The sequence below is a fragment of the Magnolia sinica genome, chromosome 2 (assembly GCF_029962835.1).
Source record: "Magnolia sinica isolate HGM2019 chromosome 2, MsV1, whole genome shotgun sequence".
Taxonomy (NCBI): domain Eukaryota; kingdom Viridiplantae; phylum Streptophyta; class Magnoliopsida; order Magnoliales; family Magnoliaceae; genus Magnolia; species Magnolia sinica.
This window is the reverse complement of record NC_080574.1, coordinates 80,564,412-80,581,076: the sequence shown is the minus strand read 5'-3', so window position 1 is coordinate 80,581,076 and position 16,665 is coordinate 80,564,412. Positions and strand designations below refer to the sequence as shown.

At 41.4% G+C, this 16,665-nt stretch overlaps 2 protein-coding genes across 2 annotated transcripts in view; both read right to left on the bottom strand.

The window, feature by feature from the left end:
* Nucleotides 1-1,456: 1,456 nt before the first annotated feature.
* On the bottom strand, nucleotides 1,457-4,258 carry LOC131237219 (pentatricopeptide repeat-containing protein At5g04780, mitochondrial-like). The gene has a single exon (XM_058234898.1). The coding sequence runs from the start codon at nucleotides 4,124-4,126 to the stop codon at nucleotides 2,261-2,263; it is 1,866 nt and encodes a 621-aa protein (XP_058090881.1). The 5' UTR covers nucleotides 4,127-4,258; the 3' UTR covers nucleotides 1,457-2,260.
* Nucleotides 4,129-16,665, bottom strand: part of LOC131237220 (uncharacterized) — a 38,183-nt gene continuing 25,646 nt past the window's right edge. The window contains exons 2-3 of the mRNA XM_058234899.1: nucleotides 11,775-11,937; nucleotides 4,129-4,485 (exon numbers count right to left, since the gene is read on the bottom strand). Coding sequence (XP_058090882.1) covers nucleotides 4,271-4,485; nucleotides 11,775-11,937 — 378 coding nt within the window. The 3' untranslated portion in view covers nucleotides 4,129-4,270. The remainder of the gene's footprint in view (nucleotides 4,486-11,774; nucleotides 11,938-16,665) is intronic.

The following is a 16,665-nucleotide window of genomic DNA, read 5'->3' as shown; positions in this document are numbered from 1 at the left end:
TCTCGGGTAACCATACAGCTCAAAACGGAACATTTTCGATGAAGAAACCAGCATCGCGTCCGTTGCTACGGGTATCATGGGCGAAGACTTTCCTATCAAAACAACTTTTCCTTTCTCCTTTTGGACTCTCGATGAGGTTGCAATGGATGTATTTTGCATCGTTGTCGGTAATGCGGGAAAATCTTGCTGGGTGAAGAGCATTTCAGTCCTTCCTGGGTAAAGTGAGGGTGGAGCTAAGGCGGGATTGTGCCTTGTAGTGTTCCGAGTAATCGGCCCTCTCATTGCGCTCAATGGGACCGGGCTTTTCGTAGGAGGAGATTGGGCCTTTCTTCTTCTGGACGTTACCACTATCCATTCCTTGTCGATCTTTTGCGCCATGGGTGAAGCAAAAATCATCCTTGCCATTGAGGTTGTTTGCATCGAACCGCGGTTAACTCGACCCTTTCCAGTGCCTTCTTTGGTGACATTCTACCTTGTCCACATAAGCCACAACAAATCAATTGGGCGTGAAGTAGACAGTCACGTTAGCAAGAAGATAAGCCATTACGATTTCACAAGAATAGTGTACCTGTCATTAAACAAGCCGACATTAGTTATCCTGATTGATTCAAACTGTATCTTGCTTTAGAGATGGAGGAATGTTTCTGTCAAGAGTAGCCATTTTGGTGCCTTCACGACGCCTTTTGATGACGAACATCTTCCAATTATTTCAATGCTATTATTAGGCACATATATTCCAATAAGAGATTCTGTGTTTGATCCCCCAGTAGAGTCACCATTTTGTTAAAATGAAATGTTGTTTTGGTGATTGGAATATCTGTACATAATAGGGAAACCTTAAATGAATGACTGCTCATCGTTAAAGATTTTATTAATTTGAGTTCTTATTACATTCCTTACATTGCCCTTGATTCTAAAACAGTATGCAGTTAATTGTATAGCATTAAATGACAATTAAAAATAGTAATTTTGGCAGCATTTTGGCCCCTGTAGAGTGTCCGTCGAAATAACAGAAGATTTGCGTGGGTTTGAAACCCCTCCTTACATGCTCCAGAATAGGAATAGAATCATCTTGAGTCTGTAAATGCTTTCAACCCAGCTTTTACTGAAGAGCAGTTGTGTGGCCGCGCAAGACTGCTGAATTGCGCGGTCGCGCAACTCATCAGAAGGCTTCCTTCTACTTCAATTCTTCTCTGATTTCTTCCACCCCCGGGATACACTGACTATGGTCAATGCATAACTTCGGGGAAGAGTTGTTGCGCGGGTCTTCCTTGGTACCTCTCACTTGTTCAGACAAGATCTCTGAGGGGGCTCTGAACTCTCAAAAGTACCCAAATGAGAGGGTCAATGGGGTATTTATAGGCATCCGCACGTGTGACGCCCTGATTCCGCATAACTTAAATTTTTTTTTATTCTCAGCGAGAATTTCCCAACAATATTGCAAGAAAAACAAAAGTTCCGAAAATCTCCCGAGCAATTGCTGAGAACAATATTTTGTCACCGTTCTTCGTAGAAAGCAAGTTTCGTGCACATGATAAGTATTTAAACTTGACCTTGTAAGAGGATACTGAAATGTAGAGCTTACCAGTCCACGGTGATCAACTGCCGGACAGTCAATGCCAATAAATCACCACCATCCATATAATTTCCATCTTCATTCTTCCGCTTCTTGTAATCATGATCGATATATACAGCTCTCGTTTCACCAAATTTTCTCCCCAAACAACCATTGCATTCCCGATTACTGTAATTGTCTTCACCTTTCATAGAATACCAATAATAATAAAAAATATCAGCATATCTGCGGATACTGCTCTCTTCCCAGGCCCACCAATATCTGCCACCTGCATCCGTTTGTGGGTCTGCATCTTGTCTGGTAAGCATGAGAACTGTCTATAATCTGATTAGCGACAGTACTAGTGCGATCCAAAATCTCAGTGCCATACAGTTCAGATGACTCAATTCCAATCCTGGGCCAGGATAGACCATGCCAACATGGTGCATGAGTGCAAGATTCAAGGCGCCCATTAGACGGGCCCCATAGCATAGATCCCCTGGCTCCAAAAATCTGACCAATCTGCTCACCGGTTGGGCCACAGTACCAAAGAAACGTATGACTAGACCAATGATCCACATTCAACATGCACGAGTGGCCACCAAATCAGCAGAATGAACTTGTCTTTTGGCCCACCCGATGAATGGCTCGGAACTCCGCATGCTGGGATTTCCTTGGCAAGTTCAAACGTGAGTCCTAACTGCATCAGCAGAAATCCCTACACGAACACGAGCCATCCCTAAAATGGTGAAACCGATTCGTATCCCTGACAATGATGACCCTCCCTGTGATCTTCGATGCAAACTTCATAACAGAATGGCAGTCCCCACAAATGCGAAGATTCTTCTTGATAGTGATCGGTGCGTCCAATGGTTGGCTGATGAGACCGAAGGCAAGAGCCAGCTTCTCACTGTGGTGTCTCAACAGCTCTTCCTTTTGATTGTCCCCCACATCATGCAGATCGTATTCAATCTCAGCCTTATATTCCATCTTCTTCATCTCTTTTTCCAAATCATCAAGCTTCGCATAGATCTCAGCCATTCTTGGATGGCTTCTTTCACCAACCACAAACGTGTGGACCCGGCTCTTAACTTCTATCCAACTCATTCCCATCGCCTTCTTCACTCTGCTGTCTTTCAAAGCCTTCCTCGCCTTCACAACTTCCCCCTTCTTATTCGCGGCATATGCATTTGAAAGCAAAACATGGTTTCCCGCATTGTCTGGCTCAATCTTGAACAGACGATCCGATGCAACCTCCGCCGATTCAAGATTTTCATAGATCCTACATGAGCCCAACAGCGAACCCCACATGGAAGCTGTTGCCTCAAACGGCATCCGTTCAATCAGTTCACGAGCTTCACAAATCAGACCAGAATGGCCAAGAAGGTTGACCATGCATGAATAGTGATGGACATTGTGCTCTATGTTGTTGTCTCCGATCATCTGATCAAAATAATGCCGTCCATCCTTGACCAAACCAACATGACTGCAAGCAGATAAAAGAGAAATGTATGTAACTTCATTTGGGCACATACCTGCCTGCTGCATTTTCTCAAATAATATCATGGCCTCGGTGGAATGAGCGTGTTTAGAGAAGCCCGCAACCATTGCATTCCACAGCACCACATTCTTCTCTTCTGCGCCAGAGAATACAAAGTAAGCTTCCTTGATGCTTCTGCACTTCGCGTACATGTCCACGAGTGAGGTGGCCACGAAAAGATTCGAGCCAAAACCTTTCCTTACCAACACTGCATGCGCCTGGGTCCCTTCAATCTGAGCCGCTAGATTTGCGCAAGCACTGAGAGCGGCGGAAAGCGTAAACTGGATCTGTTCCAAGCCCATCTTTTGGGCATGGTGAAACAAGGCTAGAGCCTCCTCGTAGAGATCATTCTGCACAAACCCCGCCACCATCGAACTCCATGTGACCGCAGTTTTTTCTTGCATACCATCAAAAACCTTACAAGCATCTTTAATCAAATTGCATTTGGCATAGACATCAGGCACCGCTGTTCCCACAAACACATTGGAACCAAATGCTGTTTTGAGAGCAAACGCATGCAACTGTTTGCTCTCGCCGATGGCCAATTTCTCAGCACAAGCGCAGAGAATACTTGAAAGAGTGAATTCACTTGATGGAGTCCCCTCATTCTGCATCTGCTTAATGAGTGTCAATGCCCCTTGTTCATCTCCATTCTGAGTATGCGCACCAATCATGGTATTCCATGAAATGATGCTTCGTTGCAGCATTCTATCGAAGACCTGACGTGCAGAGTCAATGAGCCCACATTTGGAGTACATGTTGATGAGGATGTTTGATATCAATGTGTCTGTTTGTAGACCTGCTTGAATTGCACGTGCATGGCAGCTCTTCCCTTCTGCAACAGACCTCTTCCTCACACATATCTGTAAGAGATGCTGCAAATCCGACACTTCCCAACTGTCAGTACCAACCCATGTAAGATTTTCTGATTTGGGTGTCTCAGATTTAATGCCGTGAATGGAAGAGAAGACCCTAGATTGGTAACTGACACAAGACGAAGCTTTCCTGTATATGAAAATCAGAGTTTTCATGCTTCCACTTGCAAGAAAAGCTTACCTCTAAAAAGCCTCTTTCAAAAACTAAGGAATGACATGCAAATCGTTGTTTCTATAAATTATCTAAGATATGAATATGTTTTTGGTTGACTCTCATCGCTTTGAGAATACAAGAGAAAATCAAATTGATTTTTGTGGACTGTCTTCCTTCTTTTGTGGACTGTCTTCCTTCTGCTTCAATTGAGTATCTTCTTTCCTTGCCATGACCTGCTGTATTCCTTCTTGATATCCTTGAATAAAGCTTTTGAGTGCATCTCTATAGGCAGATGCTCTTGTCATATATACTCGCTGCAGAGCAGGCCTTAGGGTCTCCATTCCACCTCTCGCTGCCACCGCTGTTTATTTGCACAGCCATACAAGATAGAGAAGCCATGTCAGAATTGGAATCAGCGAGCAAAGATGGGCACAAATACAATTATACAGCTAGGAGTTTTGAATTGCGACTTCAAATAAAGAGTACCAATGAGTCAGGCCAGCCATCAGATCTTAAGGCCTCGCCCACCATGGATTGCTTCCAACAGAAATTACCAGTCCAGGTAGGAAGCCCATTTCTCAAAAATCATGCCAGCTTATGAGACAGGCTTGTGTCAGGTCAGCATCAGCTCAGCTCTGGACTCACCCCAGTTGGGGATGAACAAAACCAATTTGGCTGAGTCAAGGGTAACTCATACAGGTGACTTACTGTTGAACTGGATCGGGTCTGACCAGTCCAAGTCAACTTGGACGAGTCACAAGGGACTCAGCTGTCTTAAAGCCATGGTCTCAAGTCCATAGTCTATAATAGTGGTTTTGAGCCTTGACCATCCTCCTATACAGGTCATACAGGACTCAGCCAAGTCGTAAAACCATGGTCTCAAGTACCACATTCTATGCTTGAGCCTTGACCATACTCCCGTACACATGGCACATGTGCAGCTGATTGATATACAAGGGCTATAGTTCCAAAGCTTCAAAGAAGAAGTATCAAAAAAGCAACATCTACAATGCAGTGCTGACAAATCCTATGTCAGTTTAGCATCAACAAAGGGACCAGGATACATGCGCAATACTCTTATGTCAGTTTAGCACCATTTTGAAAAGGGTGGGAACTCATCCTCCTCACACGTGGCACTGATGTAGAGCTATCCAGACCATCCAAGTTGTGGGTCCCATTATTGATGGAGCATACCTCTAAAATAACAATCATCAAGATATCCTAACCACCAATTAATGGCTACCATATTGATGGTTAAAAGTAAATAGCAAGTGGTCCAAATTCAAAGGGAGAAAAACGACTGACCTTCTCGGCACAATACATCGGTTAAGCTACAGCCACAGTTGGATCAGCAGTTTGGACAGTCCGCATAGCAGACACCTCACAACTATGCTATGTGTATAATTGAAGTGTCACTATCATTTCCTAAATGTTGCAAAACTAACACAGGAATCTCTCCCAGATATCATATTCAATTTTACACTACTAACTACAGGCATTGTACTTTCTTTCGACCAGTTTTAGGTTGAAGAGTCTACTTCGCTTGAGGCTCTATTTTCAGAAGAGGAAGTGAAGGCGGCTGTTGTCTCGTTGGGGAGTGACAAAGCGCCGGGCCCGGATGGTTTTCCAATGTTTTTTTTTTTTTCCAAAATCTTTTGGGAGGACATTAAACAAGATGTTATGAAGTTCGTATGATCTTGCCATTTCCTTCATTGCTATCATTCCCAAAGTTTCGGGTGCAGAGTCGCTAAAGGATTTTCAGCCGATCAGTCTTATTGACGGATCCTACAAAATCTTGACAAAGCTTCTAGTGACTCGTTTTCAGAAGATCATTGGCAGTGTCATCTCAGACAATCAAAGCGCTTTTGTCCCGGGGAGGCAAATCTTGGTTAGTGCGTTAATTGCACATGAGTACCTTGTTTCCAAGTATAAAAGTGGTGAGCAGTGTTGTTATGAGTGGTCGCATATGCAAATATGCGATTGCAAATGCACATATTTTTGCATTGATCACATATGCGGTCATGGCATATGTGATGGCATATATTTCATATACAAGAATATGCGATCACATATTCACCTAACGGTCAAAAATCTGACTGTTGGGATTATTTATTTATTTATTGCGAAATCCGGACTTTTTGCCTATAAAAGGCCTTCAAGTCCCCTCTATATGCAAGTTTCATTCATTTAAACTCTCCTCTACTCTCATACTTTCAAATCTCTCATTCTCTCTTACATTCTCTATATTTCAACTCTCAAGTTCCAAGTCTCCAAGGCCCAAATTCCAACTTCTTTCAAGTTTCAATCAAGAATCAATATTCAAGATAGAAGAAGTAAGAAGACATCAATTTCCAAGTCTCACATTACACAGTTCTACATTCTCTCATTTCATTTTATTCATTTTCTCATTTCATTCATTTCATTTTCTACATTCTCTTACTAATTACTATTAGTCATTACTTATTAGTACAATTTAGTAATTTACATTCTCTCATTTCATTTCTTACTAATTACTATTAGTTATTAGTACAATTTAGTAATTTACATTCTTTCATTTCATTTCATTTTCTATTTTTAAGTTTCTTTCATTTTCTAGTTCTTCTACATCTATCTATTCTCATTCATTTCATTTTCTACGTTCTCTTATTAGTTACATACTTCCATTCTCTTGTTTTATTTTCTAGTTTTAAATTTTAAGTTTCTAGAACTAGATTCATTCTCTCATTTCATTTTCTAATTCTACATCTATCTCATATTCTCTTTCATTTCACATTCAAGTTCTACATCTAGATTCTCATTTCTACAATCTACGATCTACATTCATCCATTCTCATTTTTCAATCTACAATTCTACATTCATTCATTCTCATTCTCTACAATCTATACATTCATTTGATCATTTCTATTGAAATTTGAAATCTATATCTCTTTCTTTCTCTCTCTACATTTAAATCAAGAGACAAGAGTCAAGCAAGATATTTTTTTATTTTTACATTTTACAAGCTACAAGTCAATATTCAAATTTCAAGAATCAAGCAAGAGTTCAAAAAAGGCAAGAATCAACATTCTACTACAAGTCTACAACATTCAAGAGTCAAGACAAGAATATATTTCCGAATTTTAGACTGTGTAATTGTGTAACTCTCTCTCTCTCTCTCTCTCTCTCTCTCTCTCTCTCTCTCTCTCTCCCCTACTACAAGCGGAACTCTTAACTCCCTTTCTCCTTTTCTTTTCACTCTCCCTTTCTACTACTACTAGTGTAAGTGTGTAAGTGTAACTCTCTTTTTCCCCCTCTCTCTATCTCTATTCCCTCCTCTCTCTCCCTCTTTATCTCTCACTCACTCTCTCCTTCTCTCATCTCTTAGTCTTGACTCTTTACTATAGTTTTTAGCTTTTACGAGTTTACAACTTACAAGTTATAACAAGAAGAATCAACACACACACACACACACACACACACACACACACACACACACATAATATACCACACCATGTCTTCTTCCCAATCTTCCTCTTTAAAACATAAGTCAAATTACCTGGGTTGGAAGTATGGGCACTATCATAGTCTTATAGATAAGACTCGCATAGTATGTGAGTTATGTGGGTTCTTGATGGGGACATCTCACGCACATGCACGCTCTGCCTATGCACGTACGCAAGGAGGAGGAAGGCCCCACCATCGATCTAGATCGATGATAATGTCCATGGAGGGCCTCTTAGTTCGAGGGCTGTGTTTTGGTTCGTTAGCGTGGATCCGATAGTCATGTAAAGCTCACCATGGGTTCTCATGATCGTGGCCAACTATTCTGATTAAGCTAGTATTTTAGGTTTTGCTTATTCTTGTTATTAAGAGTACCATGGATGATTTAGATTGCTTTGATTAATTGTTATTTTTTATTACTTCATCGCTAAGTAATAGGTTGCGCACATGGCGCGAGTTTCAGGGTATATGGTTCTATTATAAATAGGAACCCCTTGTAGTCTTTTGAATTATTGAATATTAAAAAAAAAAAATTCCTGCGCTTTCCTACTTCTTTGAGTTCTTGAGTTGTGAAAATTCAATTGAGTGTGAAGCCCTCCCTTCATCGAAGGGCTAACTACCGTGGTGCGAAGCCACATCTATCCCGATCCGTCCCTATCTTCTATCACCCATTCTTCTCACCTTCTACAACCATCCTCGCTTCAAATCCGTTAGCTTTTGCAGCAGTTCTTCTCCCTACAGCCGATTTTCAAAATCTAGCCCTGCGAGAGGGCTGAAATTTTGGCGAGAAGCACCACGCACAGACCGCGCATCCGATCGATACGAAACTTGGGATTTTTGAAGCCCTCCCCTGACCAACTAAGGCCAAAGAGGCACTTTCCGCGTTTGACGCCCCCTCACACGTGCGACCAGGCCCCTGAGCACGTGCGTCAGTCTTGGCCCACTGTCCGCACACGTGGACTATCGCGAGGTTCATATTTCCTACTTATTTCATCCCTCTCATACCTATTTTCCATAACCCAACCCTAGATTACATTATTTTCAATTTGTTTATCCTTTTTCTTACCCTAAGGTTCTCTAAACTGAAACTGGTGAATCCCTTGGATTAGGGACGGATTGTTGTGCATGTGTAGATGAGTTTACTTCCCTTTGAGTATCGTTTGACTCATAATTTTTATTGATCCAACCCTAACATGTGTAGGCCTGGACCCACACAGATTCCCGTTGCTTGAATGTTTAAACTTTTGTGTAGGATGTGGAAATTTTATGTGAATGTTTCTGAATTAGTTTGATCTAAAGCCTGAGATCTTACATATTATAGTTAATTTTCATGTCCTGCATCAGTTCCGATGACATTATGTGGCACACGCAACACCTTACACATTTACCATGGTCAAATGCGAAAGTATGTAACAAAATTACTCTAAAAATCCGAAGGGAGATTAAGTATATAAATAAACAATCGAGAAAGAGATGTGATAGTGCCCTACGCCAAGAGGAATATATGGAACAAGATGTGTACGTTGATATAAATGTAGTTGATGTAGATGGAGCTAGCCCTACCCATTGGAGTGATGTCAGTCCCATTGGCTTCACAAGGATACACATTTGTACTGAAAGTATCATGAAAAACTTTAAATTTTGATTCTAAATGCATAGAGTGCAAACGGTTTCCCTTACACCTAGAAATCGTCGTGCCATTGCACAAGAATCTGGTGACCTCACCCCAGACTCCTAGAGAATTCAAATCATACTCAGTTATACCGATAGAGGATACTAGTACCCCATGTGATTACTACCCACTTGTGTAGACTTTTCCACCGTGGTCAACTATAGAGGTGGGACTACATAGTTCACGGGCCGAACTAGTCTAACCCACTTGTGTTAAACTTCACTATCTGCTCAACAGCGAGAAGTAATAAGTTGTCTGGCAAAACGATAGTGGACAATTTACGAGCTCATCACACAGAACCTATCTTTGCTTGCCCATAAGCAGGTCAGGTCAAACTTCTCAACCAATCGACATGCGTCGGTGGGAGTCGCTGCCTACTTTGGTATTTCGACATTCCAACGCTCTGTTCTTTCACCCGGTCTAAGCGTTGGTCACTCCCAATGGTACTAATCGGGGTTTAGGGACTTTCACCCACGGACCCTCTAATCATGTCCTGTCGAATTACACATTTCTGGTGTGGTGTCTAACTCAAGTTATAACAAAGTATGTTTCATCGCATTTACAATTACCATATGCATAAGTCCACACACAAGCACAATATGTCATGGTTTTCAAGGAAAATATAGGACGACCTTCCTCATATGGTCTCCTCATACATTTAAGTTCCACATTTAAATTCCTCATAAGGGTCTCATATAATACATCATGTATCTAGACGGTTTATATACTCATCATAGACACATCGCGTGTCGCACCACAACCCACTATGATCACCATATCATGATATGAATCATTCACTCTCAAAACCCTATAGAAGACTAGCTTTGCTAATTTAAATTCGTTAGGTTATTGCTGGACTTTCTTAAGGTTATGGCTGATTAGATGAAAGTGGATTTTCTACGTTAGTTGACTAGGTTATTAATGGCTGATTAGATGAAAGTCATATGTATTTCTAACGGGTTGTCTCTTTGTCCCTTACAAATGAGTTCTCTTTTTGTCCCTTACATCCGCCCGCTATCTATTTGACAAATTATTTCAAAGAAATGTCCTACATCATTTTCATGTAGTTACTTCTTGAGAAAAAGCATGCTTGTAGCATGAAGTCTTATAGCAGAATAAATCCCGGATTGGAATTAGATTGGCTAAGTCATGTGCATATCATATGCATGACTCATAGTTGTTGTATCATTGTATGCTTGCGAGTGAATGATTCATATCATGATATGGTGATCATAGTGGGTTGTGGTGCGACACATGATGTGTCTATGATGAGTATGTAAACCATCTAGATACATGATGTATTACATGAGACCCTTATGAGGAATTTAAATGTGGAACTTAAATGTATGAGGAGACCATATGAGGAAGGTCATCCTATGTTTGCCTTGAAAACCATGACATATTGTGCTTGTATGTGGACTTATGCATATGGTAATTGTAAATGCGATGAAACATATTTTGTTATAACTTGAGTTGGACACCACACCGGAAATGTGTAATTCGACAGGACGTGATTAGAGGGTCCGTGGGTGAAAGTCCCTAAACCTCGATTGGTACCATTGGGAGAAACCAATGCTTAGACCGGGTGGAAGAACAGAGCGCTGGAATGCTGAAATACCAAAGTAGGCAGCGACTCCCACCGACGCGTGTCAATTGGTTGAGAAGTTTGACCTGACCTGCTTATGGGCAAGCAAAGATAGGTTCTGTGCGACGAGCTCGTAAATTGTCCACTATTGTTTTGCCAGGCGACTTATTACTTCTCGCTGTTAAACAGATAGTGAGGTTTAACACAAGTGGGTTAGACTAGTTCGGCCCATGAACTATGTAGTCCCACCTCTGTAGTTGACCACGGTGGAAAAGTCTACACAAGTGGGTAGTAATCATATGCGAGTCCCACCTCTGTTTTAGACCTTGGTGATCCAATTGAGAAATGTGGAAAGTTGTGAAAACGGTGAAAGAGTAGGCATTGTATCTTTATTTTATTGTTATCAAGCCAGAAAGCATGAGCATTAGAGGAGCCTGACATGAAACATGCATTGTCACTGCACACACGCACTCACTGGGCTTAGTAACTCAAGCTTTCCTTTCTATTTTTTTTATTACAGGTGAGAGTAGGGAGCTGCAGGAGTAGAGGCGACAGATTCCAGTTGTCCTTTTTGTTATATATATATCAGTGTATATATTTTTTTGTAATATGACATGGTTTATGTACATCGGGTATAGGAAATATGACATGGTTTATGTTTTGTTTTTGCCTTAATGTGCTCAGTTGTACACAATAATATATGTTGAATATGATGAAATTTTAAGACATACAGAAGTTGTTGCTGCCATGGCAGTCATATTACATTAACTGAATCCTCCACCAATCTCCCCATGTCCTTTTTTCAAGTAAAATACCCACAATGGCAGAAAAGGATTCAGAAACAAAGGAGCTTCTAAGAATAAATGGCAAGTTAAGAACTTCATCAGAAACAACAAAAGTAGAGTTGCAAACTAAGATCTTCCAATGTTGATGGTTCCTTTTTGTCGTTTGTTGCATTTGTGTCATCAGGTTTATCTTCACTCCCTTCATCCTTCTTGTAATCATTTGGTCGAAGATCAGGACCAATGTCGTGTACCCAGCTTGCTGCATAGAGCCTACATGCCTTCTTCAACACCTGTAAGGGTATAGAGAAACCAATTACAATGTGAAGGAAAATTCACATGGTTGACATATATTAGAAAAGAAAAAACCAACATGCACGGGGTTTGGGCAAACAGTAAGCATCATGGGTGTGCTCCCCACAAACGTGAGTTCGATTTGTCTCCCCAGGATTACCCGATGCATATGGTTTGCGTGCATTTGTAGGGAATAGTCTCACCTCAAAATGGGGCAAGGACACCCTGACGTCATCAAATAATAATAATAATAATAATAATAATAATAATAATAATAATAAATAAGAAAAAACCATGTGTGCATGCATACACAAATGATATATCCGCGGCATTATAGAAGTCCATAATATAGAGAAACCGATTACAATCTGAAGGCAAATTCAAATGGTTGATATATGGTCGATACATGTGCACAAACATACATAAATGATATGCGTGTGGCATTCCATAAGTCCATAACAAAAATTAAAGCCAATGGCTTATTGTAAGACCCCGTCTATTCCGTACGACTTTCTATGCTTATGTACACAATGATCGATGCCCTTAGCTAGACCTGGATTGACCATTCATAGTACACACCCAACTGACCGGAACCTCAAGACCTCGAAACCTATCTCATATCGACCGCCCCGTCGCAGCGATCGTGGAGGTACCACCCGTGCGTTGGTACGATACTCCATTAGTGAGATACGCCGCGAAGAATCATTAGTGTATCATGTGCGCAAGGTGCCATGTACTCCATTCCACACATGTGCATAACACATGCCATGCACACATGCACATGCCACACATGGGTGAGAGTCTCTCTACCCATGTGTGTGATGTCACACACCCATTCCCCTCCCTCTCTCATGTACACCTCAAGTTAACTCTTTTCCATGCCACACCTTAAGCATGACATCATCACACCATGCCATACCATGCTCCTTTAACCCACCATTAATTAAAATCATGAGTTAATTGTCATAATCCTAGTCTAAGCTAACCAAGATCACATTAATTGAATTTAACCACATTTTAACAATTTCTCTACATATATCCCTTCATTCCTTAACATTTCACCATTTTTCTACACAAAGAGAGAGAGAGAGAGAGAGAGAGAGAGAGAAGACTGATCTTGGTGATGAGAGAGAGAGAAAGAGGAGTGATCTTGGTGGGCCATCAACTCCATCAATCCCATCCTTTCCATCCATCTCAACCATCAATTCCATCTCTTCCATCCATCTAATTCATTGAGGTGAGTACACCCCCTCATCCCTCCTCTTTGTTTCCTTGTTCTCTTTCTTATAATGTAGGAATGATATCTACTAATGTTGGCCCCACATTGAGGATTATATGTTATCTAGACTGTTCATACTATCCAATGGATTGGATGGGACGAAAACACTAAAATAAGTTTGATTTGGAGATTGTGTGGGTCCCACTAACCATGGGCCCCACCATGATGTTTATTGGCCATCCAACATGTTAACAGTCTCACAAGGATCTGGATGAATGGAATACAAAAATATTAGCTTGTTCACGAATGACGGTTGCCACTGTCAGCAGCGCTGGACCAGCAACATCCTTGTTGCTTTCGAAAAAAAGAAAAAAAGAAAAAAAGGGGCATGGTTCATAGCAGGACACTCCAATATGCATATGAAAGATCCACACCATTCATTCGCTCCAACAGCTCATTCTATGGTATGAGTCCAAAAAAAATAATATAAAATCAGATTAATATAAGACTTAAGTGGGCCATTCCAGGTCGGAATAAGGGTGTTTACCATTGAAACTCTTTTTAGACATAATTTAATGTTTGTTTCCCATCACAACCCACTTTTTTTTTCTAAAGGATTTATTGAGTACAATGATCCAGCCAACACAATGGATGGACTGGATCTCTTAAGTGGCCCACCTTAATGAGAAAAAAAAAGAGGGCTGGACGTGTTGCCGCTAGCGTCCCTGCTGCTTTTGAAGAGGGCAGGGGCTGTGGGCCCACAACGCCTCCCCCATAATGTATGTTTTTAATCCACACCGTCCATTCAATTTCTCAGATTATTTTAGGCCTTGAACAAAAAAATGAAGCCAATCCAAACTTCTGGTAGACCACACCATTGAAAATAGTAGTGATAAGTGACAATTATCATTGAAATCAGGTAGGGCCCGCTGTAATGTTTCTATCCATTAGAATATCGGACTTGTTAGACCCTTCATGAGTTGGAGAACTCAATAGACGAGGTGGATCGTCCTGATGTGGGCCCCACTTATGAAAAACTACAATATATATATATATATATAGCTAGGGGGCTGACGCCCCTGGCTAGTGACGTCCAGCGTCCAGAGGATGCTGCGGGCGGCTTGGAACGGGCAGGGAGGGTGGGCCCCACCACTGGTCCCACCATGATGTATGTTGGACATCTACACCGTGTATTTGATGGGTCCCCTTTTGAAAATGGGATACCCCAAAAATTGGCTATACATGGAATTCAGGTGGCCCACACCGTTTAAAATCATATGAAGACATGTTAAAACATATAAAAGCACTCATTGGGGCCCACCTGAAATTTGGATGCATCTGAAACTTGGACTGACCCCTCAACTAAGTGGGACACACATAATGGATGGGCTGGATTTGTGAACCACGTCTCGGTGGCCCAACCAATGATTATGAATGTTTTAATGGAGGGTAACCCTCTCAACTTGTGTGTGAGGTGTGGCCCACATGTGCCATAGATGCACTTGATTTTAAGCCCTAGGCCCATCATGGATTGGTGCATCTGACTGGTGGTATTGAGGGTTGGTGGGCCCCACACAACTTGACCTCATGGGAGGTCCCCTTGGGCTCCACCATTATATATATGTTCTATCCTAACCATTAATCATCCATCATGACAGCTCATTTCATGTCAAGGCACTAAAAATCAAATGAAGAAAAACCTTAGGTGGGCCAAAATCCATAGGAACCATGGGATTAACCTCCCACAGTTAAGAGATCTCTTGTGAGCCAAGCAGTGTGCCAAAGCACGCTGTCTAGAGACCGTTGATCCCCACACTGCTGGGCCTAACTTGATGTATGCACTTTGTAATTTTCCCATTTAGACGGATCAGGTGGGTCACAATCTTGAGTGGGCCACAATCTCTGATAGGTCTCACAACAATGAGACAGATTCTAGTCTTGACTCACCCACGCCACATAAAGTAGCCTTGTTTGAATGACTGTTGTTGAAAATCCTTCTCGGTTGTGATGTTTGATTTCCCTCCAAGACTCTCTATTCATCAGGCCCATTGTGGAATCCACCTAAAGGTACAGTAGAGTCCAAAATGTGGTAGGCCACAACATAGGGAAATGCTCCCGCCATCGAACTCTCTAGGGCCGTTGAACTATTTTCGTAATTGACATCCAACTGGATGGGTGAACCCCACCTCGTTGTATATATTGTTCATCCATTGGAGGACCTCGCCAAGATATAAGTATTTTGTCCACGCCAACCATTGGTGAACCTCCATCTACATTTTTACCATCATTCCATTATATCAACCATGTTAGGACCACACCTAATTGCATTAAGGTTTGGCTCATTTTGAGTTGAGGGCTAGGCCAAATGTTAGGCCCACCTTATGGACCATATTGAGCCTACTTGTAGACCCCACTGGCGTGTTCACAAGGGCATTGGGATTATAGGCCCACAAGCTATAAGGCTTACTATGAGTGCATCCCTTTTTAAGCCATTAGTGGTAGTCTTACATAAGCCAACGAATGAACTCTTTTAGTAAATGTTCATGTGTATGATGGTATGAACTACGATTATGTGTTTTACGACCCCTAATCTTGTGGAGTGTGAAGCCCACTTATCATGTGTTATTGTGAATCGTGCGGTCCCTACCTATGCAGTCTTAGATCATGAATGGCCACTTAATTATGTGGCGTAATTGTAGTCATTTGACCATAAGTGCTCATGAGGTCACCCAACTGTATAAAATTATGTGGTAATGATGGTCATCCAACAGTGTGACCTTATGCTTAAGGGCATAGGTGCGGCCACATGAATTATGATCGAATTCCCTAGTCTTAAGGGTTGTTATGTCAAGTTGTATTTTATAACTTAATAATGGAGTGGCCTTCAATTCGGTGTCATGCAACATAAATATAACCCTTACATTATTCTCATAGCTGAGACAGATGCGGGGACCACTAAACTATATCTGATGTGATGGAAGCTAGTTCTTGGCCTCTTGATTATGTGACACCAAATCTGAGTCATTCTCCGTATAAAGTATAAGGCGATCATAGTTTAAGAGTTAGTGTAACGTAGTGTAATCTAGTATAGTGGGTATGCTTGTGATTGTGTCTTGGATGCTTTGAGATACGGTCACTAGACCATGATACTAATTGTATGTCCACTCAACCAAGTGAAATTATGACATCGACAACCTGCCCATATGGGAGCTTAATAAAGTGGTTGCCCATAGATATATGAGTTGTAATATAGTAAAAAATAAGTAACCATGTGACCTTAAATCCTTTATTATGGTAAGTAGAGTGACATTTGTGTGGCCACTCAACCATATGGACTTCTAATAATGAAGTGGCCATGAGACCATGTAAGCATATAAGACTTGTGTGATTACTCAGACTCGTGGACTATGCTGATGGTGTAACCTCTTCTGTATATGAACTTAGGACGCGTTTTAGATTGATTATGGACCCTACCTTGATGTAAGCATTGCATATTTCACCATTTATC

Excerpts from the sequence above, each read along its gene's own strand:
- LOC131237219 (XM_058234898.1), bottom strand. The coding sequence starts at position 4,126 with ATGAAAACTCTGATTTTCATATACAGGAAAGCTTCGTCTTGTGTCAGT.